This window comes from Danio rerio, chromosome 3 (assembly GCF_049306965.1).
Source record: "Danio rerio strain Tuebingen ecotype United States chromosome 3, GRCz12tu, whole genome shotgun sequence".
In the NCBI taxonomy this organism is placed as follows: Eukaryota; Metazoa; Chordata; class Actinopteri; order Cypriniformes; family Danionidae; genus Danio; species Danio rerio.
In genome coordinates, this window is record NC_133178.1 from 33,712,559 (window position 1) to 33,739,516 (window position 26,958).

The window sequence follows — 26,958 nt, forward strand, 5'->3', positions numbered from 1 at the left end:
AACATCACCGCTGCGCTCGATTAATATTGGCATTGATTTGCCGCCATAGAATCACTGGATCAAATGATCTGCTCAGAGCGAGCTTTCAGTTAATGAATCACTGATTCAGATGATCTGTTCAGAGTGAGTCTCCTGTTAATGAATCACTGAATCAAATGATCTGCTCAGAGCGAGTTTTTAGTTAATGAATCACTGATTTGAATGATCTGTTCAGAGTAAGACTTTTGTTAATGAATCACTGGATCAAATGATCTGCTCAGAGCGAGCTTTCAGTTAATGAATCACTGATTCAGATGATCTGTTCAGAGTGAGTCTCCTGTTAATGAATATCTGAATCAAATTATCTGCTCAGAGCGAGTTTTTAGTTAATGAATCACTGATTTGAATGATCTGTTCAGAGCGAGACTTTAGTTAATTAATTACTGATTCAAAAGATCTGTTCAGAGTGAGTGTCTAGTTAAAAGTTAGCTGATTCAAATGGTCTGCTCAGAGCTGGTCTTCAGTTAATGAATCACTGATTCAAATGATCTACTCACAGCAAGTTTCCAACAAATAACTGATTCAAATGATCCAGTCAGAGCTAGTCTCAGTTCTGACACAGTTGTGTCTGTATGTCATTGATTGCTCAATGACCAATGTGAAAGTTATGTGCCACTAAAGGGAGAACTCTGAATTCTTTGTTCAGTGTTAAGATGTTTTTTTTCCTTCCTTTTTTCATTTAGTTTGAATGGGAAGGACAGCAAGAAAGAGAAATGCTTCCAAAAGATAAAATAAAATTTAGTAGCAAAATATTAAATTTTATATTGTTTTATACTTGTATAAATATACATTATAGTCTGTAACATCAAACACTGAAAACATGATGGAGAAGATTTACATGTTATGTAAAATCTAGAGTTGTACTGTATATAGCTTCAAAAACCTCTATAAAGTCAGTTTACAGTTAGTTTGCAGTTGGTGCAACTACATGCAGATCTTCTTAAGGTTTTTAAGGTTCTATTCACATTAAAGGTCCTCAATTAACAGTTATAGTACAATCAGTTCATGTACTTGTAATCGGAGCATTCAGCCCCCAGTGAAAAGCATTCGTGCACAATTCATTTAGCCAGAAGACGAGCCTAAAATAAAGCCAACTATAAGAATTTCCTGTGTGACTTCCTGTCTGTCCTAAGTCTAATCTGTCTTCATTTTTTTATGATTGTGGTTATCTGATGTAAAGCAAAAGGTGTCAGATAAGTCTGCTACCTCTCCGTCTAAAATAGTTTTAACTCCGATAAACAGATATTCAAAAGATTTGTCTAAATTGGCAAGGCAAGGCAAGTTAATTTATATAACACATTTCATACACAATAGTAATTCAAAGTGTTTTGCATAAACAAGAATAAAAGAAACGAAAATAAAAATGATTAAAACAGATAAAAACAGATTAAAATGTGTTAAAACAGGTTATAAAAGAAAAGAAAGACACTATAGTGTGATTTGTGAAATGTAGCACAGTGCTCCTTCGGTGAGGCACAGCTAAGCAGATGTGTTTTCAGTCTTGATTTGAATGTGCCTAATGTTGGAGCATATTTAATCATTTCTGGAAGCTGATTCAAGCAGTGGGGGCGTAGTTGCTGAAAGCGGATTTACCCTGTTTTGACTTAGCCCTTGGAATTTCTAGTTTATTTGGTCCTAAAGATCTGAGAGATCTGTTAGGTTTGTATTCAGCGAGCATATCCGTATTATATTAAGGTTCTAGGCCAATTAATGATTTACAGACAAGTAGTAATACTTTAAAATCTATTCTGAACTGGGAGCCAGTGTAAAGACCTGAGGACAGGTGTGATGTGCTCTGATTTTCTGGTTCTGGTCAGAATCGTTGCAGCAGCGTTCTGGATGAGCTGCAACTGTCTGACTGGCTTCTTGGGAAGGCCACTGAGGAGTTCATTTCAGTAATCCACCCTGATGGTGATAAAAGCATGATTAAGTTTCTCTTAGTCCTCACTGGAAACAAAGCAACTAATTCTTGCAATGCTTTTAAGATAAAAGTATGCTAATTTACTAACTGCTTTGGCATAACTATTGTAATTCAGATTTGACACCAGAATCACACCAAGACTTTTGACCTTATTTTTTGTGTATTGGTGCTTGCTATTTGTCTTATTTGTAACTAAACTTGCAAACGCTAAACTTTAGTTAAGGACTTGTTTCAGGACTAGAACAATGACATAATGAAATTTGAGTATTATGCTTATTAAAATGTTATTGTGGCTCTTATGCTGTCAGATGAATAGGGATGGTACTATAAAATAATTTCCACCCAGTGTTTTAAAATCATTGAGAGGTCTTGACAGTGTGTCATAAATCACTTTCTGTAAAAGTCGAGTAGCTTTGTCTCGCCTCTGGGCTGGAGAGCCTGGAGGGATAATGACTTGCAGTGCATGTGGAGCATCCAGGGTTTTGGATTAGTTATTATGTATTAATCTGTAACAGCTGGAATGTCAAGAACGAAATTTGTCACCTGATGAGTGTTTGTCACTTTAGTGACTGCAGCAGCTCCGATCACTGCATTCTCCCTGATGTGCCTTTAACGAAATGAATACAAATGTGTGATGGATGATGAAGAATGGAACAGTTTTTTGACATGTGAAAGTGGACTATTGTTTATAAAAAGTTAACTGGTGAGATTAAAAAAAAAAAATAGTTTGGGAAGAAGACTGTACCAATGCTGCATAAATACTGTATATATAGGGCTGCGAAATATATAATTTGAGCATCGATATTACAATGACCACGTTTACATAGACATTAGCAATTAAATTTTTTGCTTTAATCTAATTAAGATAATAATAAGACTAAGATGTTTACATGAGTTGCTTTTTTAAATGTTCCTTTCATGATTGCGTTTTACATGTTATAGCACATAATTCGATTAGTGTCATTTTGTCACTGCGCTATCCGCATTTCCTCTGGAGTTTCATGTAATTTCGAGTGTTTCATTTTAAATTTGTTAACTTTAATTGCAGTTTGGCAATTTCACCTTTATTCAGAAACATTTCATGCATGTTCCCATGACAAACGAGATATTGGATGCAACTATGAACTGCTGGAAGAGTGTAGTTTTAATGGAAGTTCATACCGCATACTGAATGGAAGAAAAAAAACCACTGCATTTTTTACGATGCAGGTGTCTGTGGTCTGCACTGACTCGGTTGGTGCAAAGAGTGTCTAACAGCCATGTGGGTGTGTGTGTGTGTGTGTGTGTGTGTGTGTGTGTGTGTGTGTGTGTGTGTGTGTGTGGACTATCCTGTTGCAAAATGCGGCGAAAAGTCCTACATGACAGTAATTGCTCGATTAAGGTGTTTTCATGTCTGTACTGCACTTCAATAAGGCGACTAAAATCGGCATACTCTGTATTAATTTGATTTCTGTTTAGTTCGAATATGATCAGATTAAATTAATTAAAATATTGCAATGTAAATTTTTTCCAACATTGTGCAGCCCTAGTTTATATACAATACAATATGTAATGTGTGTCACTTTATGGAAACTGATTTATAAATACATAAGCTTTCCATTGATGCATGGTTTATTAAGATACAACATTACAACTATAATACTATTATAATACAATTATTTGAAAACCTGGAATCTGAGCGTTTAAAAAAATCTAAAAATTGAGAAAATTACCTTGCAAGTTGTTCAAATTAAGTGTTTAGCAATACAGATTACTAATTAAAAATTTAGATTTGATATAGTTACATTATGCACTTTACAAAATATCTTATAAAAAGTCATATTTTCTTAGCATTCTAAAGATTTTTGCCATAGAAGTAATTTTATTTGACTTGAACAATAAATTCTAGACAACATCTACAAATATATCCATACAATTTAAGATTTTGTCTTCCTGGGTCATATATTTTTGAAATATTAAACATTTTAGTGACTAAATTTATTTAACTAATATTATTTAATTTGTTTATTATAAGATAGATATAAATTAAAATACTCTAGAATTACTCAGCATTACTTACTAAATCACTCTAAATAAAATTAAGCATTATTGGCAGATGCTGATATAGTTTTAAACTTACCAATTAAAAAAAGGTTCTTTATTGGCATTGATGGTTCAGTGAAGATGATTTAATGTCCATGGAATGTTTTCACAAAATGATTTTACAATATTTAAATGTAATTAAAATGTTCTTCACACTGAAAATAAATGTTATTTGAAGAACTTTTCACTTAAAGCTTATTTGCGTAAACCAAAAAGATAAAAAGCCTAATTTTGGTTTTAATGGCATCTTTATTTTTAGGAGTGTAGATGCACCCACACGTCTCATCAAATAACACCCAGAGTGTAGTCATGGTATGCAGATCACATGATGTTGCTAAGCTAATACTAAAAGCACACATAAATAAAATAATTCAATTTACTTCAATTCAGAATCTCCCTTCAAGAAGACACTGAAATTAAAGTTCCCTCTGTTTTGGAACAAACTTTTGCAGAAATATGATACTGCCTCTCATCTCTGCTCACCCACTCACTTGAAAATGTAATGAGCTCTCCAGACTGTGCATATCCTTCATTTTATAGTTCAGTGCTCACTGTCTTTCACTTTCTTTATCATTCACTCATAGTGTTATGTGGGTGATAAGGGACATGCATTTCACCTGCCTGAACTTGAAACACCACCAGAAAGTTTTTTTCCCTTCTAATCAAGCTCTTTGTTCATGGCCAGACAGTCTCAACACCAAGTGTGGCCAGCATGACCTTCTTTCTGTAAGCGCTATTTACTGAAAGGCCAGGCTTAGCTTTAAATGGACTCTTTTGTGCTGTGTGTGTTTTTTTAACTGTACATAGTGGTATAGACATGAAACAAAGGTACATGTGAACTCTGGTCCTGAAATTCCGTGAGCGAAAGCACTGAAACAGACACACCTTCTTCAGCAGCTTATAGGAAGGTTTCTTTTTTTTGTGATCTGACTCATAGCTGTTTCGCCCCCTCCCAAGTCAAACATGTTTAATACCACCTTTATTTATTATTATTTCTTTATATACTTAGTTTTAATAGATATGTCTAGGAACATATAACCAGTGGGAACAAACACACAAATAAAAAATAATAATACATATACATACATAAAGAGTTGAAGTCTGAGTTATCAGCCCCCCTTTGAATTTTTTATTCTTTTTTAAATATTTCCCAAATGATGTTTAACAGAGCAAGGCCATTTTCACAGTATGTCTGATAATATTTTTTCTTCTTGAGAAAGTTTTATTTGTCTTATTTTGGCTAGAATAAAAGCAGATTTTAATTTTTTATGAACCGTTTTAAGGGTAAAATTATAAGCCCCTTTAAGCTATATATTTTTTCAACTGTCTACAGAACAAACCATTGTTATACAATAACTTGCCTAATTACCCTAACCTGCATAGTTAACCTAATTAACCTAGTTAAGCCTTTAAATGTTGCTTTAAGCTGTCTAGAAGTGACTTAAAAACATCTAGTCAAATATTATTTACTGTCATCATGGCAAAGATAAAATAAATCAGTTATTAGAAATAAGTTATTAAAAATATTATGTTTATAAGTTCTTTTCTCCTTTAAACAGAAATTGGGGAAAAAATAAACAGGGGGACTAATAATTCAGGGGGGCTAATAATTCTGACTTCATACATATATAAAAACATACATACATATATACGTATATACAAAAATTCATCCATTCCACACATGTATATCTATATACATGCATATATAAATAATATAAAATTAAACTCATCCAAAAAATAAATAAATAGAATAAGTATAAAATACAATATAATAAAAGGTTGCCAAACATATTCTCTCAATGATTCATAACCTCTAGAATTATGTAAATGTTAAATTATAGATAACGATATTATCATTGCGGAGAAAGCCAGCTATAACTCCATTACATTTTAAAGATTTCTACTTGTAATCGAAGTGCATTTTTTCCATTTCCTTAACTACTGCTATTATTTTGAACCATTTGTCTGTATTTTTTTTTTTAATACCATTCACTGGGTCATATCGTTTTCACTTGTTGCCAAAATATCTTAAATCGATATCTATCCTCCTTTTCAAGTTTAATAGGAATATATCCTAAATAAAGTACTTCAAATGATCTTGGAATATGAAGATCAAAAATATCATTGATAGTGGAGTGCAGTTCCCCAATATCTATTCATACTTGAGCACTGCCAGAATATATGCGCATGATGTGCCTCTTCGACCCCACATTTCCTACAACAAGAAGGAGGTTCCCGATTGTAATGATTTAATTAAATAATAAAAAATCTAATTAAGTTTATCTGACAAAACTTGTGCCACATTCTTGAGCTTGTTGAGGTATGTGGGACAGCGTATATTTTAACCCAGAGGTCTCAAACTCAAATTGGCAGGGGGTCATTTCAGTGACTGATAGTACAAGAAAAAAGTGGAAACCTGACATAATTAATGCATCTTGTGACAACAGATATGACTTTAATGTTTCAAACATTAGCTGTAACCGGTGATAATGCAAATCAGCACGTTTATCATGTCACAATCAGCTTCTGAAATATATCTGTGGTTGTTTGTATGGCCGTGTATGAGCGTTAGATACACACTCGGTCATTCTTCTACAGACTATATCTAGTCAAAACTCTAACTTTTTGTTTCTTGTTGTACATATTGGAGTTTAAATTGCTATGAAAATACTACAAATAATAGGCATAATAATTATTATTCAGTCCCAACCATTTGTATTGTGCAATATTATAAAAATAGCCAAAAGCAGTTTGGTTAACTGAAGTGACTTTACTGGCAATTGTTTTTCTCAATATCTTTTTTTTTTTTTTTGCAAAACTACAACAAAGAGGGGAAATTTACATATTCACATTTACTTTAACAACTTCAACTCAACCAGCAGTACAATTTTGTTAATGTACATAGTCGTTATGCAAATCTTAATAAGCGTATAAGGAAAATCTATTAAATAAGACCATTTGTATCTGAAAGTTTGCCATATTTGTCACACCATCAGCATATTGTGTTAGCCATGAAGAAGTGTTTGTACAACAAAATACAAGTGGAATAAAACTGATAACAATAAAACAACTCTTGAATGTTTACAAATATAGAGCTTTAGTAAAAATAGAGCACTTACAGACATCTATTTTAATGTTTAAATCAGGCAAAGAATTTAAATGCATGTGATGTGTGTTTCTCTCGACCGTACACTGAGAGAAAATGAAAGTAAAACTATCTGAATGCAGTACTTTAAATGTCGACTAAGGAGTGGGTCAAAACCACAAGAGGTTAGATGTGACAACAATGATAGTGTTTCAAAAATATATGTTTTAGAGGGCCAAATCTCGTTATATTTTTGACTTCAGCTGCGGGCCGGAAGGAGGAGGAGGGCGGGCCGTAAATGGCCTGCGGGCCGGCAGTTTGAGACCCCTGTTTTAACCCATTGGTCTTGATTTTAAATAATGCCTACTTCCTTTTCCCATTTTAATCTTATATAGTCTGTTTAGAGTCCTCTAGAACTACTTATTGCTCTATATAATTTAGAAATTGTTTTAGTCATACTTTTTTCGTATGTCTGAATGAAAATCTGAACAAGCTGTTCCAATCCTCATCCTGTATTTCTTTCCCGTTCCTGGCCGCAACTGTAAATATCTAAATAGATCTTGGTTTATAAGACCAAACTTATCTTTTAAAGTTTGGAAACATTCCATTCTCCCATATTAAAATTGTACAATATGAAGAGATTCCTAAATATACCCATTGTTTAATTAGGACCACCTTTAATTTTAAAAATAGTCGTATAAAGGAGCATGGGGCATATATAAACTGGGGCAGATATATAAACTGTCGGCATATATCTTCAAAAGGTTACCTACACTTACAAGCAAAAGCGAAATCTCTGTGTTTTTTGTAGTTGACTGCACAGAATGTACCGAAGGATGATAGAACAGCAAAAAATGAAGGCCAATGCTGCAGAAAAGATTAAATGAGAGGATTCTGCTTGAGTCATATGCTCTCCAACTGAGCAGAACTGAATATAATAAAGCCTAAGTGAACGTGAACTCAAACCAGCCTGTGGTTCATAGACATGCCTCTGAGGTATGTGCTGTTCACCACCAGACCTGCAGGTAATTGCATGGTAAAACCCATGTCATGTGACTGATATTGGTTTAATAATAAACTGCCGGCTCTGTGCTAAAAGTCTGATTCACTAATCAAACAGCAGGAAGCTTCTTGTAGAAACAGATGTTTATTGCACATTGGAGCAAACTAAGCTGTCACCTTTGAACCATTCATTAGCAGTATATGTTTTTGTTTTATGTTTATGCTCATGGATGGATGGTGTCTAGTCTGTGTTAAAAGATTAGAGGTGGTATGGCTCTTTGTTTGGAAAATGTTAATAATCAAATAGTGATGGTTACTTTTTGGCTTTCATTTTGAAGTGCAGTCTCTGAAATAATTATTCATTGGATTTACTTTTTTTTTAAGTGGTTGCAAAGAATATATATATATTTTAAATTTGTTATAAAACAAATTAAGCTGGATGTTACAACATTTGTTTGTTTAAATCCAACCCATATAAATTGTTTTTTTTTTCAATATTTTTTTTATTGTATCCCATGTAGTGATTAAGATAAAGTTATAGTTTTTTGGTATTATTTGTATATTTGATCATTTTTCAAAGGCTAAAGCATATTTTTTTGTCGAAACTTATTTGAAATATTTGGTTTTGAAAATATTGGTTTTTATAGTTCATTTAGACACTGAAGAAATGGTTATGAAGAAACAGCAAGTTATATAAATATATATAAAATCTAAATATAATTATATATTATAAATATAATCAAAATATGGCTGCACGATATTGGAAAAATTTAACTTTTTAACATGTTTATATTCTGCGATATATATTGCGACATGAATACAATTTAACTAGATGTGTTGAATAACTATTTTGAAAAAAAATTATCATTTTAGATTTATTGGGATGATTCTTTGGGGGATCTTTGAGGCATCTGCGTTTGCATGAAACATAAGAAACAACCTGCAAGGCAAGCACAGATAAATTCAATTAAAAAAAATTCTAATTAAATAAAGAACATTTAATTGTTTTCAGATGATTCTAACCGTATTCAGATATACATTAGTAAATAATAATATAATATAATATAATATAATATAATATAATATGAAATAATAAAATATAATATAATAACAATACTGTATAGTCTTCATTTTATAAATAGTTCAATGTGGTACAATTCTTAAATCCCTCACACTCACTTCAAAAACACTTTTATTATTTTATTATAATATTATAATATATAAATTATTATATAATTATAATGAAGACTCAATATTATGTATACTCGCAATGTGGCTGTTGGGAATAATCACATTGTAATTTCGATGCTCAAATAATATATTGTGCAGCCCTAATTAAAAAAAAATCTTTCAGGTCAAGTTATATATTTTGTGTTAAGTTGCTGAGACTTTTATTTCAGCATGTTGATTTGCTTCTATCTTAAATGGTATATTGAGAAAGGGGCAGGGCTTTCTTTTTGTGCATCATTTCCTAATAGCAATCTAGCTGCAAGAGGGGTGTTGTTATCAATGTTGTGGCTATTGTGTCAAACAGAAAAGGACTGACACTCAAAACCTAGAAGCAAATGGTCAGACTTTGATTGAAGATTACCAGAACAAACTTTTTTTTTCCAGTGGATTAACATTACCAGATTAATTGTTAATCTAAAGTATAACAATGTGTGCTAGCAAAATATTCAATTCAATTCAATTCAGTTCAAATCAATTCAGTGCATCTTTATTTGTATAGCGCTTTTACAAAGTAGATTGTGTTAAAGCAGCTTCACATAGAAGATTATAGTTAATTGAAACAGTTTAGTTCAATTTTTAGAGTTTAAGTTCAGTTCAGTTAAGATCAGTTCAGTTCGGTGTGTTTTAATATTCACTGCTGAGAGTTCAAACACTGAAGAGTAATCCAGCGATACGCAGCTCTACAAGTCCCGAACAATGAAAGCCAGTGGCAACAGCAGCGAGGAAAAAAAGAGAAACCTGGCTCAGTTGAGAATGACCATTTTTCATATGGCCAAACGTCTTGTGCAGAGCTGCAGTCAAGGTGCCAGAGACTGGAGAACGCTATACGAAGACTCGTCTGTCACTGGAGTCTCACAGAATCAGACGCATGCTCTCTACTCCTCCATGACCACCACAGCAGCTGCTCAGGATACGGCCTGGTCCGGGATTTTGGGACCTTGGGATCATCTCTTCACAGGTCTTGGATTACATCAGTGGCGCTGCATAAACTCTGGAGGCCTTGGGATGGGTATCCCTAGGTGGAAATAAAGAGTAAAGAGAATAATTAGCGTAGCTGCTGTTCATAGGGTATATAAACGAAATGCAAAAACCTGCGTGGAGCACATTCATGCATCATACAGCTATGTGATGCATTGAGTGTATGCTTTGCTAAAAAAGTTTTTAATCTAGTTTTGAACTGCGAAAGTGTTTTTGAGCCTCGGAGATTATCAGGAAGGCTGTTCCAGAGTTTAAATAAACAGCAACTTTTGTTTTCACACAAAATTTTAATTATTAAAATGGGCATTTAAAAGTTGGTTCATGTGTTAACACCGTTATTAAAGTCATATCTTTTTGCAACAAGGAACTAGTCTTCATTCAGTCAAATATTATAAACTACCAAAACCAAGAGGTAAATTATTGCTGTTGATTTGTATTATACTGTGTTCATATGTTCAACAGAAATGCGTTATATGCAGTGTTGGGAAAAGTTACTTTATAAAGTAGTGCATTTCAAAATTGAGTTACTCCCCAAAAAAATAACTAGTTGCGATACTTAGTTTTGATAGTAAGTAATGCGTTATGTTACTTTTAAGTTGCTTTTGTGTTACTTTTTCTGACCTGGCTAAGGCTTAATCTCTTTTAGAACTTGCAGTGTTTTTTTTTTCTTCTTTTTTTTGTAAATAGATGAGCTCTGAAATTAATAACACACTGTATAACCTTCATTTACCTTAAAAAATACATAAAAAATGTATGTAGGATAATGTTATCTTCTGAGAACTTCCACGGAGCTCTACATGCCGCATATACAGATTAATGAAAGTTTAAAGGAATGTGTTTGCTACTTTTCTACTATTTGTCATATTAAAACGTAAATCACTGTCCATTCAGATAATCCTCTTTTCCTTTTCTACCATGTGTCCAAAATAATGAGAATCTTTCCATCGCAAAAATAAAAGGCCCTGTCATCATTATTTCTGTCTGTTCCTGCATTCTCTCATTGCATGAGGGATTAAATTTTAATTTAGCTATTTATTTTTTAAAGCAAATTACTCATTTATTAATTTTCTTTTCAGCTTAGTCCCATTATTAATCAGGGACCGCCACAGTGGTATGAACTGCCAACCTATCCAGTATATGTTTTAAGTGGCGGATGCCCTTTCAGCCACAACCCAACACTGGGAAACATCCAAACATTTTTGCATTCACACACATACACTACGGCCAATTTAGCTTATTCAGTTAACCTACACTACATGTCTTTGGACTGTGGGGAAAACCGGAGCACCCAGAGGAAACTTACGCCAACACGGGGAGAACATGCAAACTCCAAACAGAAATGCCAACTGACCCAGCCAGAGCTCAAATCGCTGACCTTCTTGCTGTGAGGTAATCGTGCTACCCACTGCGTCAGTCCAGTCCAAACTGTCAGTCCAGTTTTCAGAGTTGAAGTTCAGAGTTTAGTTCAGTTCAGTGTGGGTTAGGGTTAGGGTTAGTTTTCACTGCTAAGTGTTCAAACATTTGAAGAGCAAATCTATTGATGCACAGCTCCACAAGTCCTGAACCATGCAAGCCTGTGGCGACAGCGGCGAGAAACAAACTTTACCACTTTGAGAAAGTGAAGGAAAAAAACTCAAGAGAAACCAGGTTCAGTTGGGCATGACCATTTCTCCAATGGCCAAACTTTTTATGCTGAGCTGCAGTCTGGAAACCGGAGGCCATTTTGGAGAAGGTGCAGGTGGGAGAGGTCACCGGCTTATGTACAGGCTGGCCCTTCAGGATCAATGCGAAGACTCGTCTTTCACTGGGGTCTTACAGGAATCATGCTCTCCACTCCTCCATGACCACAGCAGCTGCTCGGGATACGACCTGGTCCAAGATTATGGAAACCTCTGGAATAATAATAAAAAAGTCTAACATACAGTAAATGCAGATGCCATTCAAATTATAATGTCTTTTTGGAAGTGTCCCCGGCTCCGTTTGCCCTAAATAAAGCAGACTAAAAACTCTTGGATTTGGATTTCAAAAGCATTTGTTTTATTGTAATGCTAATGCTAATGCAAAAACGTATTAACTAAACTAAAAAGTAACTCACATTACTTTTTAAAAAAAGTTACTCAAATATTATTACTTAATTTTGAAAAGTAAAGTGCGTTACTTTGCTTGTTACTCATTCATTCATTAATTTTCTTTTCGGCTTAGTCCCTTTTACTTTTTTACTTTTAATTAATATTATTACACAACTCGCGTTATTTGTAATGTGCTACCCCAACACTAATGATGTATGTGGATTTATAACGCTCAACTGTGGGGAAAAAAGCTGTAACTGTACATATCTAATTGTAACACCACAACTTAAAGCTTTTCATTAATTTTCATTAAGTTTCACTTTAATCAAGATCCAATTCTTGCCTGCTTTATTTTGAATCTAAGCTAATTTTTGTTTGGTTTTGGTGGCATACTTTTGAGCGCCTTTCACATATGAAGTGAGCAGCAGCATTCAAGAAGAATTCTTCTGTGGTGAACATGAATCAACGAGGAAGAGCCTGACATTCTTTCTCGCACGTTCACCTTCTCTTGACTTTCTCATTTCCTGTCTTGTCCTTGCTGAAAGCACATTTGCAGTCACATGACAGGAATGAGGGGGAGATGCAGGCCGATTGTTGGTGGTGGTGGTTTGAGGGGGACGGTTGTGGAGGTCCAAATGAAATTAGGCCCAAAGGGAGAGAGGGATGAACGTCTTTCACTTCACCTTTTGTCTTTCGTTGTCCCTCCCTGTCTTCCCCCCGTCTCTCTCTCTGTCTCCCTCCCTTTGACTTTAACCTCAGTCTGTGTCCTCATCAAAGTCTACCTCACCACAATGTGTGATGCATATGAACAAGTACAGAAACGACACAACAAATCACCAGTGAAAGGCGTGTTGTCAAATTGAGCACAAAAGAAAGCTCAGTCTGTGCATTTGATCTTCACTTGGGGCAGCATATTTTAGTAATAATAGCGTTTTGTGTACAGTGCATGACGAGACTGGAATTGTGATTTTTTTTAATAGGAGAGTTCAGCAAAATTTCTAATAATTTTTCTGTTTCAAGTCTTTACAAACCTGAGTGGCATATTTTGCAGAACCCTTAAGATATACAGTAATGGCAGTCAAGGGTTGTTTTGCGCCTCGATGACTTTCATGAAAGGAACAAAACAAATGAAAGGTTCTTTCCCAGCAAGCATTATTTTGTGTTTAAAAGATGTCTAATAGATGTCCAACAGATGTCTAAACATAGTCGTCTTGTCTAAAACAAGTCTAAATTTGGGCTGTCAGTAAAAAACTAATAGACGAAAGAATAGAAGACTAAGAATAGCCAAAACTAGACTAGACTAGAAATTAATGACTACACACATAAAGTCTATTCTATCTATGTCTGGATTTTGTCACTCTGGTGTTGTTAATTCTGTTTTTTGTGGCAGAGTCCAGACACTAGTGCTGTCTTGCCTTGTATGTTGTGCTCGGCTCGAGTTTTCTCAGAACGATGAAATGACGCGCGCTCTCGTCCTGGTGTTTGTGTTTGTTCTGTCTGCAGTGTGGTGTTTCATTCCCAGCGTCTCAGTCAAGTTGGTTTCGGGTGGTGCTGGGATGAAACATGCACATTGCATGTGTGAGTGCACAGTGAGTTTTTTCATTTATTGTGTAATCATTTTTTGCTTCAGTCTTCTGTTGGTGTTGTGTTTAGCACATGGTACGTGTTTACATGCGCCACATGCTTTAGTGTCTCATGTGAACAGCGGTTAATGAGTTCTCTTATTGGCTGCGTGTTCTAGTCTCATTTTGTGTGAGCACATGGCTTGTGTTGTTTTTTTGTGTCATGTGCTCTCCTGTTTATTGTTTAGTCCCACACTCATTGTTAACCTATTATTAGTTTAATATGTTTAATCTGTATGTTTGTTAATTATTTCTGCTTATATTCTCCTCATGTCTGCTGTCCTTTGCCAGTATGTCGTCAATACTCCCCTGTGTTCCTGCTCCAGTCCTGTCTTGCCAGCTCAGTCAAGTTTGGGTGCCTTTTTGTGTTTAGTTATGTTTTCCCCCCGGGGTGGTTTTTGTTATCTATTTGTTTTGTTTTTTGTAAATAAAAGCCATCTTCTGTTGCATTTGAGTCCTCGTTCCCTCATCCTTTCTGAAACTCATGACAGTCTACTTGACGACTAGTCTAGTTTTGGGCTTTTCTTAGATGTTTATTCGATTTTCATTGCCTTGTTTTTTAGCCAAGCTGTCTACTATTAGATGTCTATTAGACTTCTATTAAACATAAAATTGTTTGCTGGGTTTCTTAAGAAAGAAATCAAGGTATCTTGATTTGGAATGACATTGGGGTGAATGGTTATAATAGAATTTATTGAATTGCAGTATTCTTGCAATGTACAGCAATGGATTTTTTATGACTTTTATTATTCACCTATATTTCTTGTATTGAAATTAAGGCTGCGCAATATATTATTTCAGCATCGATATTGCAATGTGCACATTTGCAATAGTCACATCACAAGTTATGCAATGCTAAGTTGAAGTTTTAGTGACCAGCAGCTACATAAAACACGTTATTTGTAGAGTTACTGATACGTTTAACCATAATAGAGTGAAGCTTTATTGGGTTTTTAGGGCTGTGAATGAGCATTTCAAAAGAGATTAAAACATTTGTGCACAAAACAATATAATGTTTGGAGGTGTAGCAAAATTGTATTAATATTTTAATTGTAGTTAATTATTTATATAGAATGTTTACTAAAAAAACGTACTTATAATTTTTGTCTCGTTACACCCAAATATCTACATTTCAAAGTGAAAACTAGATTTTTTTTACTTAGCCAAATCAGAGTCGTTTTAATGATTTGTTGTTCGTTCGGATCTTTTGCCTGTTAGTATTGACATAGACATGAAACCAAATGATGCCAAATATGCTGGATATGGTAAAACATACATTTCCTTTCAAACACTAGCGGAGTGCAGGTTTGTGTGGGAATAATCATGACTGAATACGAGTAAACATTATTGAGTGAACATTCTGATGCTTAATATAATAACCATACCCTGCAACATGTGATTTGGCTGCCATTTGTTTAAGGAAGGATCAGCAAAGAGTATTTGATGAAAATATGTATGGGACTTTGTCAGACCTTGACCGGAAATTTTGTCAGTACACAGTTCATATGAACCATTTTCTTCCTCCTGATCTCAAGTTGTAAGCAAGATTTAAAATGGTTGCCTCCTTGTATCCTTTAGCTTGCAAAATACATGTTTAATTATGTTTTGTTATTTGTAATCACTCCACGTGGCTTGTACTGTATCTGGTTAACTTTTTATTTTCACATATCGTGTCTAAAACCACGTTGAATACGCAACACTTACCAATTTCTTTACCGATTTACACAACAGACATCAGACAACAGTGTCATCAGACCAATCACCACAGATTAGCTTCATGCAAATGAGGGGTTTGGGAACAAATTAATCACTAAGCAAATCATATGGAAGTTGTTGTGATAACTTGGTAAAATTAAGTGTATATAATAAGACAATGAAAGTGTTTTTGATTGTGTTGCTGGAGACCCAACAAAACCAAAATATGACCTTTTATAATGCAAAATAGGGGCTCTTTAATATTGACTTCTGAAGGTGAAATCAAAACTATATTTTTGCTTGATCTAAGAATTTTACATATTTAGAATTGAAACGAGACGAAGTAAGAAACAAATTTTTTGCATTAGGATTTATTCAATTTCTGTACCTGAATACTTTTAGATTCTCCAGACTTCCTCCTCCATCTTGTAAAACTATATTCATATCCAGTTATTTATCTTAGAAAAATAAAATCTCGCAATATCATATTTTTCTAGTGTCATGCAGCCCTAACTGTAATAGTAAAGGAATTTAAGCATGTCTGAAAATGTGTGAAGATAACAATGACACATTTGGTTATTTATAATGCATTATAATGCAAATGTATTTTAAATGACAAATTGTTTGTTATAGTATTTCAGTACTTGTACAGTGCTCAGCGTATATGAGCTCAGCATGCATCATAAATCTTTCTAATTCTCTATATTTTTAATAGGAAGCTTTACAATATTATATTTGTGCATATACATTAAATTAGTCAGTACTGAAACCAAATCTGGAGCTTATCTTACAAAATGATAACGGTCCACAAACTAGTTCACCCAAATTTCTGTTATAGAAAAATATCAAATACAAATTTGAAAAAGAGAAAAAATCTAGAGAAATTTTATTTTTATTTTTTTTTTAAATTTATACATATATTGTAATATTATCTTTGTAGTTTGTAGTCTTATCTTTGTAGTATTGTAGTATTATCTTTCGATTTCTAAATATGTTTGGTGAATAAAATAATATTTTAATAAATATATCTGCTTACTAAATCAGTTTTGTTTAAATGCATTGCCTATATTCACTGAGAACTGGATAAGACTATTCCATTTCAAAATGGGGTGTACTCAGTTATGCTTAGCACTGTATATGGAACAAATTAAATTGACATTTTAATGAAACACATACCTATAAATTGCAAAACAACAACTTTTGTTTTATGAGCATTGTAACCACACCTCATTTTACTCATAAAAGTAAAAATCTAAATCAAAATTCCAAAGGAAAACCCTGCTGAAACCAGTAATGAATTAATCTTCACTGCAGGACTTAGAGCAGATTCTGACTAGCTTTATTTGATACACGGACAAATACACACAGAGGAATGTTCAAAGTTGGCAACTATTGATATACTGGTATTACAGAAACTCTAATGTGATTTGGTACCACAGTACTAATACAATCGGACAATTGTTCTTTGCAAACTGAAACGTTATAATAGTAATAATAATAATAATTATAAAATCTTACTCATCATGTCAGAATTCTTGCTATATCTTTTCTGTAAGTACTTATAACAAGTCCTCTATTGGAGGAAATGAAACCTGTGATGATTAGTCTGTCAGACGTGATGCATTTCTGTTTAAATTCACCAAACGGAATTTAAACGTGGACGAAATGACCGCATTGCCCACTAAAGCCCATTCATAATCCTGTTAGACACGAGTCATGATCTGATGAGATCTCATCCCTCACAGAGTAGAATATTTATGAGGCCTCAGGCTGCAAGGTGGATAAAATAGCAACTAGGGTGCGTGTCTCGAAAAATCATGAAACTTTAATGAATCGAGCTTGCAGGCAGGCAGCGCTTTAGTCATTATTATGTCTGTCGTGCTCTCACAAAATATTGAAATAAATTTCATTGATTTTGTGATTATGCTTTAATTGAAATGCCTCTTTAATTCTGCCCGCTTTCCTCGAGGGCTCTGGAGGCTCCAGGATGCCACACTGGGGTGTCTTCGGCCTGACTTATATCTTTAAGCTGCCTGCTTTTTGTAATCAAAATCAAATCGTATACTTGTTCATAGGCGGATCTCAAGTAAGCAATTTTCCCGGCAAGAAATGAAGAGAGAGTGTGTCATAATAGCTCACTTATGGAAATGCAAGAGAAGTAGAGACATGAATGCGTAAAGTTATCCATTCCCAAGTGTATTATGTAACCCCACTGATCATTTAAGTAAAATGTGATCCAGTCTCATGTGCTTTCTAGAGTTTTTTTATAATAATCTGCCACTTTTAACAGCAGGTTTCAGCAAATAGATAGACGCCAGGAGCTCCTTCAGTGGCGTTTTCTGTCCACAGTTCACTGTGTTCCGCAAGTAATACGTTCTGACAAGTCCTTCCAGTCAGAATCCGTTCACATATCCTGACAAGCTCAGACAGATAAGTGTTAGAAGTGCTGGTGTTTATCTGCAATGTGCACTCAATTGTAAGGGTACTCTGGAATACAAGCAATACCTGGCACACTGCCGAAGGTGAATTTCTGATTTATCCTTGAAAAGTGTTGTGTGAAAAATGTGCTTTGTTGTCTCAGATGACCATTACTGTGGTACTGCGGCAGATGTAATGTCTAATATTCTGCTTTGAGAGAGACTTGAGCTCAGTTGGGTTTATACATGTTTCAGGCTTCTGGTAGGAGCGCCAAAAGAGAAGGCGGAGTCTGGACTGTCAGCCAATGAGACGGGAGATGTTTACGCCTGTCCGATCTCTGCAGACTCCAAAGACTGTGCAAGACTGAACCTCATCAGCTCAAGTATGCCTTTCTTCTGCCATAGAAGTCTTAAATGTGCTTGTTCTTACATTCTTCCCATTTGCAATATTTAACCCTTGTGTGCTGTTGTGGATGTTTTCATCCACTCTGGGGTGATTTTGAGGCTTGATTAAGCCACAAATTTCTTTTTGTTTTTAACAAATGGAATGATTTTTGGTGATCTTATTTTGACACATTTTGGGAAAATGTTTGGGAATTTTTTAAAAACTCAACAATACACTTTGGGCAAATTTACTACTCTTTTGTTATGCTAGTGGCTGTTTTTGCCCCATTGACCTCATTATAGCAACATTTTATGATTGCAAAGACATGATACTTTTTTTGTTGTTGTTAGTGGTTTTCCCTGTTGGGAAGAGGTACAATTTGTGATTTTTACTGTTGAAAACAGGAAAACAACAGGGAAAACCGCACCAACAACCAAGAATGCATGATTATATGGTTTCATGGCTTAGCAATCAAAAAATGTTTATATAATGAAATTAGTTTAATTTAGTTAGTTACTTTATTAGTTAGTTTGCTTGCTTGTCTGATTATAATTTCCAATAAAAAAATTAAATAAGTGTTAGTTTCTAATTATATATTTTAAAATAATAATTTATTTATTTATTTATTTTCATTTTGGCTTATTTCCTTTATTAATCTGGGGTTGCCACGCTTATCCAGCATGTTTTTACTCAGCGAGTGGCCTTCCAGCCGCAACCCATCTCTGGGAAACAGCCACACACACTCATTCACACTTATACACTACGGACAATTTAGCTTAGCCAATTCACCTACACGCATGTCTTTGGACTGTGGGGAAAACCGGAGCACTCAGAGGAAACATACACGAACACAGGGAGAACATGCAAACTCCACGCAGAAATGCCAACTGAGCAGCCGAGGCTCGAACCAGCAACCTTTTTGCTCTGAGGTGACAGCACTACGTACTGCGCCGCCTTAAAATAATAATAATAATAATAATAATACTTATTATATTAATATTACGGTTGTTGTTTTAATATATAGTGATAGACATTTTAGTTGTTATCTCCCAAACCATATAAAAACAATATAGGACAAATTAAGTAATTTTTTTTTAGTTTGCTTCAATTTTTATTTTATATAATTAGTATGTATTGTATTAATATGATATTATGAGAGTTGAATAAATGAATGAATGAATGAATGAATCTATCAATAAATCAATCAATACCTTATTTTAGTTAATTTATTAGTTAGTTTGCTTGCCTGTTTATAATTCCTAATAAAAAAATTGATAAGCTGTTAGTTTCTAATATTGTATTTTTAAATAATATGAAATAAATAAATAATAATAATATAATTAAATAAATAATGCTTGTTGTTTACTGTTGTTGTTATTATATATAGTTATAGAAATTTGAGGTATTAATTTTTATCAGTTTGCTTCAATTTTAATTTTATATTATCTGAATATATTATATTAATATGATATTAAAGGTTTTTATAGTAATAATTGTTGTGATTATTTTTGTTCTTGTCATTTATATGAGGCAACAAATATCACTTTATTTGATCTATTTTGATAATTGATAATAAAATTTAAATAAATTGTTCATTAGGAATAGTTCAAAAAGTTATAGTTTTATCAATATCAATAGTGTATCTATTTATTTAATGCTAATAAAAAAGTCTGTTAATGACGATATTATTATTATTAGTAGTAGTAGTAGTAGTTGATGTATCTGCTATTTGTCTATGCTGTGTTTTTATCACATTTGTTTGTATATTTACTATACGTACTTTTAAAACAGAAATAAATTTATTTTCTACACTTTTCATTGATAATAATTATAATAATAATAAGGGCGACTCAGTGGGGCAGTAGGTAGTAATGTCGCCTAACAGCAAGAAGGTCACTGATTCGAGCCTCAGCTGGGTCAGTTGACATTTCTGTGTAGAGTTTGCATGTTCTCCCCATGTTCGTTTTCTCCGGGTGCTTCGGTTTCCCCCACAAGTCCAAAGACATGCATAAGGGTGAATTGGGTAGGCTAAATTGTCCGTAGTGTATGTGTGTAAATGAGTGTGTATGGATGTTTCCTAGTAATGGGTTGAAGCTGGAAGGGCATCTGCTGCATTCTAGCATGCTACTACTTATTTCTAAATAACTTCTTTGTGTTCTACAGATCCTGAAGACAAACCAGACCTTAAAAATTATGTGATAGATGGCATGTGGCTTGGTGTGTCCATAGTCAGTCAGAGTCAACCAGGGGGCCGTGTTGTGGTAAATCCCTTAACAATAATTTCTCCCAATATGTAAACTACATAAAATTTTAATCAGTATCTCAACATAACATTCATTACTTTACAGGCCTGTGGCCATCGCTACATTCGTAACTTCACTAGCAACTTCCGCATGATTGGGAGATGTTATGTTCGGGGAAATGACCTGCAGCTCAACCTTAGTGATTATCAATGGCAGTCGTATGACGAGATTTGCGACCCCCGAGAAGCCCAGAACAGTGAAGGCATGTGTCTGTTAGGGATGTCTGCTGCCGTTACATTCAGTGAGATCTTCTTCGGTGCTCCAGGATGCTTCAACTGGCAAGGTGATGGCAGCTTATTTGCTTATTTCCTTTTATAAATCAAGAAATCACATTTTCTAAATTCCCCTCTAATAATTTTCCATCATACACAGGAAATATATTTTCGAAGTGGCACAACCCTGCGGATGAGTTTCATTTATTGAAAAGCAAGCTTCCAGATTCTAGAAAAGGCAATATTTACATTGGTAAGGCAGCAACACATGCATGCTTTCAGTTTGCAGACATTTTTACAAAAACAGCTACTGTGAAAACAGTAGTTTAGTTTTTATTTAACATATTTAGTTTTATTAAAATTATTTAGTTTCATTTAAACTTAGTTTTTATAGTTAAATTTTAACATAAGGTTTTAATTATTTATGTTAAAAATGCATTAACTAACATTAGCGAACACTGAGCAGTATATTTGTTGTAGCATTTACAGTACCAGAGGTGTAAAGAGTACCTGAAAACCATACTTGAGTAAAAGTACAGATACCTTACTGTAAAAGTTTCTCCATCACAAGTTACAAGTCACCAATTGCAATTCGACTTGAGTAAAAGTATTAAAGTATCCAATTTTAAAAGAACTTAAGTATTTTACTCCTACTGAATGTAGGCTCAAAGAACACCAAGAACAGTTTTAATTCCTTAAAATAGAACAAAAAGTCTCAGTCAAACTCAAATGTTCAAAAAAGGCACAAACAATTAAAAAAAAAAAAAAGTAGTAATACGTAGAAAAAAAATCAGAGCTGACTCTCATGTGATTCACCATTCAGTCTCAGAGGGGGGCAATATTTTTATTTTGAGTAGTTTTTCAATTGATTAGGATGTTTTCTCTGTATTGAAATTAAACAAAGAGGAGCAGTGTTATTTTTCAACTTAGTAAACTACATATACAGTAAATGTAAAATACATCACAAACTCACAGCTAAATTCACCTGATGCAAAATGTATAATTTCAGTGATACATTTATTCATGTTGCACAAAAAAATTTGACTAAAACAGTCATGTTGCAGTGTTTTTTTGCCATATCATTACCTGTATTGACTTTTGGTAACATTATGCTTACTATACCATTGTAAAGTCAGACATAATTTGACTAAATTCACAATAAATTAACATTAAATAGACTCTTACCTTCACATTCACTCTTTTACAAATGCACAGGATCGGAGCTGTTATCAAAAACATGTATTTATTTACAAACCATCACACTTACTACAAACACTGTAAGATGGAAATAGAGCTGAAGATCTTTGCCTGAACCCGATGAAATACAACTGGACCCTACGGGTTTGGGTGGGTACGGGTTTAATTTCTATAATTTTAGATGGGGTTGGGCCGGGCTCAGGCTTGCCCGGTAAATGAACCATGTGATGCATTTCGAGTAACACGAGAAAGCAATCAAATCGCTTGTTACAACATCAAAACCCAGTCCTGCAAAGTTAGAACCTATGATGACGGAGAAGTCAAGAAGAGCGAATTTTGCGAAGTGGGAAAATGTACAGCAAGCTGACAAGGGAAAATAATGAGGTCACTTGCTTCATTGAAACCACTGTCATGAACAAACAATCCTATCCAAAACTTGCAAAATAGCCAGGTCAGTAGTACTACTGTATGCATCCCAGCCAGCAGCAGCAGTGAAAAGGAAGTTCAGTGCTGCTGGACGCATCATCAGTGAACGCAGGACCATGCTAAAGCCATGAACTGTGGATTAAATATTGTTCCTTCACAAAAACACGTAGACAAATTATAACTAAACATTACTTAAACCAAAAGTACATAATGCAATCAGAGTATATAAGGTAACGTTCAGCTCAGTGAAGTGAAGAGAAGTGGAGAAACAAATCCCGTAGAGTCTTTATCTTAATTTTGTTATTGCCAAATACCCCTCATCATTTAGAATTTATTTTAATTTGTTAGAAAAGACGTATTTTTATTGGTGTGTTGACCAATTTAAAGGCTAAGTGTATGTACCCATGCCCATTTAGAGTGCTGAGATGTTACGATGTTACAGAGGACTTATTTTATTTCTTTGTTCCAACTTCTACGTTTGTTATCAATAAATTATGTTTAAACACATATAAAATACTCATTCTTGAAAAAAGGCAAACGAGCTGTGCAAACGGGCCCACAGCTGTAAATGGAATACGGGCAATTTTCTCCCCTTAGACTTCCATTTATGCGCACGTGAATGTGTCAAACCGGAAACGTAAGGTCAAGTGGCAAGTTTCGCATTTCGCTGCATTGAAAAGTTCAAGCTTGGTGAACTCTGACCTGCGAAATCACAACGCATGATTGTGAAGCTGCGGTCACATTGGACTTTTCTCGCTGTAGGCTTCCATTCATACGCACACGAATGCATCAGACCGGAAACGCAAGTTCATGCGTCAAGTTTATTTGTGCATCAATTGTTTATTGATGCGTAATAGCATCACTTGACTGCGTGAGATTTATTTTTTGCAATAACAACAGGCCATTACATCAAATAGAAATACAAAACTGATAGAAGTATAGTACAAGCAATACAAATATTACTTTTTTGCAACAAGAGAAATGTAACAATTTTAAAATAAATTTTATAAAGGTAAAGCAAAAGAAAGACAAAGAGAAAGAAAAAGAAACAAAAAAAGACAAAAATAAAACAAATTATTGCAGAATATTAAATAAAGCACATGTTTTATTAAGGTTTAATTGCTTTCTTGTTGTGAGAGTCTGTAATGGTTTTTAAATACAGTTCCAATTCTCTTTTTGATTCCATACATGTTTACCGAACACAAATCATTCCCAGAATTGCAAAATTGTAACTAAACCTCTTATTGTTGTAATCGCCAGTGGTGTAATTGTCAGCGCTATTTACTCTGTTAGAGATTACTTCTTAATGAACTACAACTCCTAGAACTCTCTGCACTTAACAACTCTTACAGCAGCTGACAATAATCCAGACACTCACACACAGTCACAGCTGTAGCTCATGATGCACTGATTACAAGGACCATAAGTTAATTTTACCTTCACTCTCACGTTGCTTAGGCTCATTTTATTACAAAGCGCTTTCCTTATTGGTTTTTCTGTGTTTTGATTCTAGCCTTGTTCCTTGTAGGGCTGGGCGTTTGGCCTAAAATCAATTAATTGAACATTTAACTTATTAGGATTGATAAACAATTATTTCATTTATTTAATTTTTTGCCCTGATAGTTTACTGATGAGTTTTGTACTGTAAATATGCCCACATATTATGAATGAGGGATTTTTAAATGAGGGGGTAAATGCTTGATTTTAAAATAATTGAAGAGGAAACACACACTATCTACTATCTATGATTATTTACTTTAACTTTGGACAATGTTGACATAAAAACACACATTGCCTAAAACAAACAAACAAACAGTCAGTCTTTCTTATAAAAAAAGTTTTAAAAAAAATTATGTTTTTCATATTAAAAGTAGAAAATAAGCGGTATCTCAGTTCATTTCTTGAATTTTCTGTAAACAAATATTTTAATGTAAATAATAATTTTATTGTAATGGAAAATATGCCATCTCAAGGCTTTTCTAGCGCAGCTCCCAATCATCGTCAATGTAGTGCAAACATGCAATGTGTAGTTACATTTTTTGGGAGGTGTGCAAGTATACGACCGCACAAAGGCTGCGCCAGACCATTCCCGTGTGTTCGACGCAGAAGTATAAATCAGTCAGAGTGGAGTCACATGACTCCACACGCAGTAGGGAAAGTAATTTCAAAAATTTAATTGAAAAAATTAGATCGATTATAGTTTCTGAATATCAATTTTGATTACTTTTCGATTATTGGCCCAGCCCTAGTTTCTCATTTTCATTCTTTGCCGCCTAGTCTGACCTCTTGCCTGCATTTACAACACCAAATATCGGAATACCCATGTGCTATTGTTTTGCTCCTGTTTCTGTCCTCTGCCTGTACAACTTCAACTAATAAATTTCTCTTGGATTCACATGTCAGCGTCCGACTTCGTTACACTTATTTTTTCACAAAACGTGCTCTTGAAGAATTGGCATATCCAGTCTTAAGTTAATGTTTTAAAGTGCAAATACGGCTTAAAGGGAAAACACAAAAGATTAAATATTAACAAAATAATAATAGCACTATTTTATTTGAATATTGCTATTATTATTTTGTTAACATGTAAACATAAAATGTAAGTCAGTGTAACTCTTGATTTTACATTAAGGCCTTACAAATTTAAACAATCAGCCTGTGCAAAAAAAAAATCTTATTACACTTATTGACCAATTGCTATTCAGGTTACTCAACGATTGTGGACCAAGATGTTCTAGTCAAAGGCAAAGACACAGTGGTAACAGGAGCACCGAGAGACGAAGCAAAAGGATCTGTGATGATGGCTGAAGTTTTGAAAAGCGGTGGCAGTGGAGAAGTCAAAATAAAAGTCACTGTCACAGGAGAACAAGTCGGGTCATATTTTGGCAATAGTGTTGCTGTTGTGGACCTTAACAATGATGGGTAAAGGAAGTCTTGGGCTTTTGTTTTTCTTCCTGCTTAACTTCTGAAAAAGGTCTTGAAACATGTCTGTGTGTTATTCGTACAGTTGGAAGGATCTGATTGTTGGAGCCCCGTTTTATTTTGACCGAAAAATGGACAAAGGTGGTGCAGTATACGTCTACATGAACCAAAACGGATCTTTTCGTAACAAATCTGATGTGGTCCTAACTGGACCCAAGGACTCAGGTTTTGGCATGTCTGTTGTGGCCATTGGTGATGTTAACCAAGATGGCTTCCAAGGTAGGATTTGTGAGATTGTTTGCTTGACTGGCATTTATTATTTGCAACGGTTCAATTTTGTTTGCAGAGCTCATTCAGAGTACACCATGCCACAGTAGCTTTTGTGCTAGCTTAGATACAGAGGCTGAGCCCACTTTATTATTTATTTTTTAATAAAATTAATCAGAAAAGCTCACCAACAAACTCTCTTCCTAAAGGCTAACATATCTAACATTTAAGTATGTATCTATGTGTGTGTGTGTGTGGTCTGTTTGAATTATGTATATTCATCAGTAATATGTGAGATGCCTATATCTACTCCTACATTACAGTCAAGGTATTTTACTTTGCTGCCTTCTTGTGGCATTAAGTGATTTGACAGTTTCTCTTTCATGTTCTTATTTACAGATTTTGCCGTTGGTGCTCCATATCATAGCACAGGCAGAGTGTCTATATGGACAGGCAGCAAAACTGGCATTTCTCAAGAACCTAGTCAGGTGAGATGGTAATATTAAGAAGTGTTTATAGTGTACAGTTATTAACGCTTACCAAAAAAATAAATAATAAATACTGTCGTTGTTTACTCGTACTCCACTTTTACCGAATCTATTTGAGTTTCTTTCTTCTTTTAAACACTAAAAAAAGTGTAAAAAGGGATGATACTTTACTTCTTTAAAAAAAAGTGGGTGGTAAGCCCATTGGGTTTAAAGCAATAAGTTGAGTTTACTTCAGAAAGTGAGTAAACACATTGCCATGGAAAGCTGGTGTCCTACAAAGTTTAGTTCCAGCTTCCTTTAACACACCTGCCTGTAAGTTTCTATAATTCCTAGAAAGAGCTTGATTAGCACGGTTAGGTTTGTTTCATTGGGGTTGGAACTAAACTCTGCCGGACACCGTCTCATCAGGACTAAGGTTGTTTCTCAATTCCAAGAACACAGAGAATGGATTTGTCGTCCCCGTAGAATTATAAGGTTCTATCTGACATTTTTTGTCAAAATTGAGTTATTGACATATTCTTATTAAATGACAATTTATTTTCATTTTGGGATGTTTTTTACATTTTAAGACATTTTATTTTAAAAAAAATATATTACACACATACTGTTTGCTATGGA

General features: G+C 34.2%; 1 protein-coding gene across 8 annotated transcripts in view; it reads left to right on the forward strand.

Moving 5' to 3' along the window:
* itga3a (integrin, alpha 3a) overlaps nucleotides 1–26,958 on the forward strand; it is an 88,191-nt gene that overhangs the window by 25,974 nt on the left and 35,259 nt on the right. For 5 of the 8 annotated variants that reach the window (XM_073944715.1, XM_021474550.3, XM_005164095.6 and 2 more), the window contains exons 2-8: nucleotides 18,396–18,523; nucleotides 20,689–20,786; nucleotides 20,874–21,111; nucleotides 21,201–21,293; nucleotides 25,369–25,585; nucleotides 25,671–25,864; nucleotides 26,252–26,340. In XM_073944715.1, coding sequence (XP_073800816.1) covers nucleotides 18,396–18,523; nucleotides 20,689–20,786; nucleotides 20,874–21,111; nucleotides 21,201–21,293; nucleotides 25,369–25,585; nucleotides 25,671–25,864; nucleotides 26,252–26,340 — 1,057 coding nt within the window. Of the gene's footprint in view, nucleotides 1–17,859; nucleotides 18,246–18,395; nucleotides 18,524–20,688; nucleotides 20,787–20,873; nucleotides 21,112–21,200; nucleotides 21,294–25,368; nucleotides 25,586–25,670; nucleotides 25,865–26,251; nucleotides 26,341–26,958 lie in introns of those variants that run through there. The other 3 variants (XM_073944718.1, XM_073944717.1, XM_073944716.1) reach the window with 1 other exon arrangement.